Genomic DNA, 5481 nt, shown 5'->3' on the forward strand with positions numbered 1-5481 from the left:
ATCTGAAACCAGGGCGAAAATTCGAGTTAGAACGCCTTTCGAACGGTTTAAAACGGGTCTGGTCAAGGTATATGGAAAAATCAACTCGCTGGTCAAAAGTCAATCCGGTCAACCCTTGACCAGAAATCAATTTGACCTAACCGACCGGTTAACCCTAACCGATTTCAAATTCAATTTAAACTGGTCAACGAGTTGACTCACTGAGTTACCGGCGAGTCACGGCGGCCGGCAGCGGCGAGTCACGGCGGCCGGCAGCGGCGAGTCACAGCGGTTCAGTGGCGTTCTGGCAGCGGCGAAGAGGCGGCCCTGCGACGGTCTGGCGGCGATCCGGCGGTGGAACGGCAGCGACGATTTACGGCGGTGGAACGGTGGCGACGAATTCCGGCGGTGGCGCGTGTAACTCACGCGCGCAGAGGCGATACTTCCGGAAGCTCTAGCGGCTTCGTCCGGGCTCCGATTGCGGCGTGGTCGGTGTCTAAGGCTTTGTCTCGGCGAGATAAACATGGTGGTGGCTTTGCATGCGCAAGATTCTCAACGGTTAGGAAGATATGGCTGAATTACTGAACGGACAAAAACAAAGCTTATGAGGCGGCGGTTTCCGGCGATTCTAGGCTACAGCGAATGGTGGTGACGAGCTCAACGTCGACTCTGTGTGTGGTAGCTCCGGCGACGAGCTCAGGTGACTGTACTAGAAAGGTTTCCCATCTTTTCTTGTCCTTGAACTTTTTCTCTTTTTCTCTTTCTCTCTTTTCTTTTTTCTTTTTCTTTCTGATTTTTTTTTTTGATGTGTAGGAGGAGAAAACAATGAGGATGGAGTATTTATAGACAAACATTTTGGACTTCAGGTATTTCTTGGGCCTTAGCCGGCTAACAAAATTTCGAGACCGAAATTCGGGTCGTTACAAAAAGTTTTGGTAAAATTATCAAATCAAGCACAGTCTTAGGTTTTCTAAATTGACATAATAGCTTCTGTTTAACATTTTATTTGGTTTTAAAAACTTGTAACTTTACATGCCTTTATATTTTAAAAATGCATAAAGCATAGATCCAGCAAAACCGAGAGATTGACCCACGACGTTAATCTGTATCACATATAAAACTGCAAATTAGTCCTATTGGAAGTTTAACATTTGTAATAAATAAAATAAATGCAAAAATTGCAAATAATTTTCCACGAAAAAAAAAATTAGAACAGAAGGAACGACAAAAAAAAGATTAGATTGATATAATTGGTTACAATCTTTAGCTTTGTGATTCTTATTAAATTAAGAAAGAAAATATGAATATCTAGATGATAAAAAATAAAGATGAAGACGAAGAAGAAAAGTGAAGAACGGAATGATGCAAACTTACCCAATCAAAGGGAAGTCCAACAAATATAAGCCAACCTAGTAAGATTGTAAACAGATCCTGCCATCCATATTATATACCATTATTAGTAAACATTAAGGGTGTTTGAATATTACGTAACAGTTCTACCTCTGTTTAAACTGAGAAAATTATGTTTACTGAAATTGGACATAATTAATTTTCTAGCAACTCGTAATATTAAAAAGTACAAGCTTCAATATACCTTCATATTACCACATATTGAATGTGTTAGTGCTGAATTAACTGTTGTATTGAGGAACACAAAGTAATTTATCAAGAAAGCCAACAAACATGAAAAACATATCACCACCTGCAAAAATATTCACAACTTGTTAAATAAATCATTTATTATATTCTTCCCATTCTAAGTTTTCTGAACGATTAAGTTCAGTTAATAATATCATTTTTATTCTCCAAGGAAACTCTATCCTGATATAATATATTGAACATATTCTTGTAAATATCTGTATGATTTGTTTTATAGAAGTTTAAAAACCATAGGGTTATATGTATATATACATTATACTTTAGCAAAAATATGTATATATACGTTGTTATATCTACGAATAAATTACTTTATACATGACATCCGTAATTATGAATTTAATTTTGATGTGTTATATATGAATCATTTTCTGAAACAAGTTGAGTAAATAACTTATGCCATACAACGGAATGGGTTAAATCATTGATTTGCAAGTACATTTGCTAGAATATTGATTGAAATTATATTACATGAGAAATGTACAAGTGGTAAAGATATTTTCTAATGAACGAAAAGCTTTCATATAAAAACGATAAAAATAATAGAAAAGTACCTGAAAGTCAAGGGAATAGAGATGAGGAAAGGATAACATGGCTTTAAGTTCACCCTTTATAGTTGTCCAGAACAACAAAAAGGGAATGCAAATTATTCCTGTACGTTACAAATATTTGAAAAGAGAGTTTTAGTTTGATTAAATTAAAAAAAAAATAGATTGATAGAATTAGTTCGAAAGTAAATTTTCTAACCATTACACCACATTAGCCCAAAGGTGTTAAGGCCACTAGATTTTCCTATAAACACAACAAAAAACTAATAAATTAAGCAATTGAAATTTACTTTAATGAACATCGTAAAACGAGAGGCATATTACCGGTACGTGCAATCAACGCTAGATAAGTCGCGGTACATATATTCGCTGTGAACACCAATCCATACCCATAAGCATCGAATGATAAGTCCCGGATTCCAGCGATAATAGCACCTAATAGAATTATTCCTACACTGGTAGGAATAACTGTATCATTAGTTATATATTCTATTTAGACAGTTATATTCCTTTACTGCTAGTGGTATAAAAATCTCAAATCCATTCTTTTAGTTAAAATATGTTTCACGAATCATCGATCTTTCTAGAATACTAGAATTTACATTGTGTAACGTACATATACAACTAGAAGTTCAAATATGATATAAATTCAAATACATATTTGTGTCAAAAATCTATATCTAAATAAGAATGTATTGATCATTTTACAGTAACTGTTTTGAGATATATATATCTGTGTGTGTGTGTGATCTTTAGAAAATAGCACAGTCGAATATTTTATTTATGTATATACAGTACAGATTGTTATGAAGACTGATGCTTATAGTCTATAATGTCTTATATTAATTTAAAATATCTCATACGTACAAGACTGGAGAAATATATTTTTAACTAATGGTGTAATAGCATTTTTATTTCGATTGTGTAATATTATAGTACCTGGAGATGACTGAAGCTGAATGCGTTTGACCAGAAAGAAAATATTCCATGATCATTGTAAAAAGTATAGTTGTGCGTCGAAGAGTAGTGTACATTGGTACATTGATATTGCGTACAGATTCCATCGTAACTAGCTGTTATAAAACCGGTAATGTAAAATGTATTTTTATGATAATTTCATGATCAAAGAGTAAACTAAAAATCTACGCATACCATATAAAGTAGATACGTGAATGCAAGAGGGATAGTCTGAACCAAGCGTCTCGGAGAAACAAGAGTTAACAAACTGTCGTGCTCGCTCTTAGACTTATCAGTACAGAAGGATATGATCTTAAAATATTTCATTACATACAAAATAAAACAAGAAGAAAGCATCTGCAGTACAAAAAGATGTATGGAAATCTTTTAATCATTAGTTGTTAGAGTTTTACGAAATTGAGCATTTAGACATTTTAACAAAAATAAAATTTAAAAGTTACCTGAAGCAAAGTTATGACATTTGCACTTGGAAAACTAAATGAAGAAAGTGCTGCTTTATTGAAAATTACTAGAAGAACTGCATGATAGGATATGAATAACAAATATGAGATATATATACATATTCTCTTTATCTTATTATATGAATCTGAATCCGAGTGGTACATAAACGTATCGTAGTATCTGAGTTTGAATTCGGATCTAGTAGTATTAAAAATACAATTATGACATACCAGCGGATGCCATGTAGGAGACTGCGGCAAACAACCCTTTAAAAGACATGCCTGATGATGAAAATCTCGCTCTTTTTGGTTCTTCAGTTAAAATTGAGAGCGTCTTTTTCTCTGGTGACTCCATTCCTTCTCACCTTGTATACTAATTTGAGTCTATAAAGATACATCGAACCTATAAAATATATATAAAGTCTTAGTCTACATATTAAAAGTGGATACATGTAACAAAAGGACCAATTAAAATGTTTCATCTGTAAATTTTGTATTTGCCAGTTCAAGATTTTGCAATAAGCACACATATATTATTTAGCTCTTGTTTCTGTTTTCTATCATTTATAGAAGGAAAACAATATAAAACTATTAAATGGTAATCAATTTAAGAATATAATTTTCTTAAACACAAAGATATTTGCCACAATAATAAAAATACTAAATTTATTTATTTATTTTGTCGCTATATTATTTTCTAAGAAGGTGTATTGATGTAATATCAGAACCAGTTATCCATTTGTCTTCAATACATGGTTTATTACCAGAATCTCATCCTTATCATTTGCAAAAAATTAAATAATTCTCAATGAATGTCAAATACTAAATTCAAAATTGATAACAAGAAACTATTATTTGATTTAATACAAAATTAAGCTTTACATAATTTATTTTGATATAAATTTGTTATAAATATACATTTATAAGAGTTTTAAAATAGATCAATTGTCCTCATTGTAAACAAATAAATTTATAGTAAAAACATATAGCTTTTCTCTTAAAAAAGTTTTACTTTCATGTCTTGATCAAATGAGTCTTTAGGTGGATTTCTTTAGTTTTTTTTTTGAGTTCATTTCTTGGTATTTCTAGTTTTTATCTATTTATTTTAGAAAGTGCATTAAAAAAATTATCTATTTTAAAATACAAGTGTGGATCTAGTATAATATGTGAATTCACAAAGACTTGATTCATGATCTTATCAAATATAGTTCCACAGTCTTTTGTGGCGATCCTCAGTCCACCTTTAAGCTAGTCAACTTTAACATCATGTGACCAATAAGATTTGGTGAATATATCATGTATTCAATCTATGGATTTAGCATTTTTAACGTTATTTTGCCAATAGTATAAACGCTTGTTCAAAACTTCGCTAGGCGCTACGCGTACTCTCGATCCGGGCCTAGCGAGTTAGTAAAAACTCGGAAAAAAAATCAGAGACTAATCGGAGATTTATTTTAGGGTTATTTTTGAATATATTAGTTATATATATTATATTTTGTCTAGAATTGTTAAAATGACACTACAAGAAAACACATGCTTAACGAGAAAATTTAACGAGGAAAAACAATCCTCGTAAATTTACGTCGATTTTACGAGGAACTTACGTGGAAAACTAAAGTCATCGTTATTTCCTCGTAACGTAACGACAAAAGTGTTTTGTCGTAAAGTGGATGTAATTTGACGAGTATTTTACGAGGAAAAACTATTTCCTCGTAAATACGACGTAAACTTTGCGTGTTATTTACGAAGAAATAGTTTACGTGTATTTAGCGAGGAAATTTTGAATCCACCAACTTTGTAGGTGTTACACGTTTTTTTTTGCCACCTAATTAATTTTCGTCGTAAATTCATAGGAAAATTACAACTACCAGATTCGAAAT

At 32.2% G+C, this 5481-nt stretch overlaps 1 protein-coding gene across 1 annotated transcript; it reads right to left on the reverse strand.

Moving 5' to 3' along the window:
• Positions 1-1007: 1007 nt before the first annotated feature.
• On the reverse strand, positions 1008-3956 carry LOC106305502 (putative UDP-sugar transporter DDB_G0278631). The gene is made up of 10 exons (XM_013741871.1): positions 3833-3956; positions 3602-3678; positions 3336-3497; positions 3123-3256; positions 2508-2638; positions 2383-2427; positions 2190-2287; positions 1574-1681; positions 1354-1410; positions 1008-1082 (listed from the first exon to the last, which is right to left on the reverse strand). Exons 1-10 carry the CDS (start codon positions 3954-3956, stop codon positions 1008-1010), a joined length of 1011 nt encoding a protein of 336 aa, XP_013597325.1.
• Positions 3957-5481: the final 1525 nt, after the last annotated feature.

The sequence above is a fragment of the Brassica oleracea genome, chromosome C7, assembly GCF_000695525.1.
Source record: "Brassica oleracea var. oleracea cultivar TO1000 chromosome C7, BOL, whole genome shotgun sequence".
NCBI classification, from domain to species: domain Eukaryota; kingdom Viridiplantae; phylum Streptophyta; class Magnoliopsida; order Brassicales; family Brassicaceae; genus Brassica; species Brassica oleracea.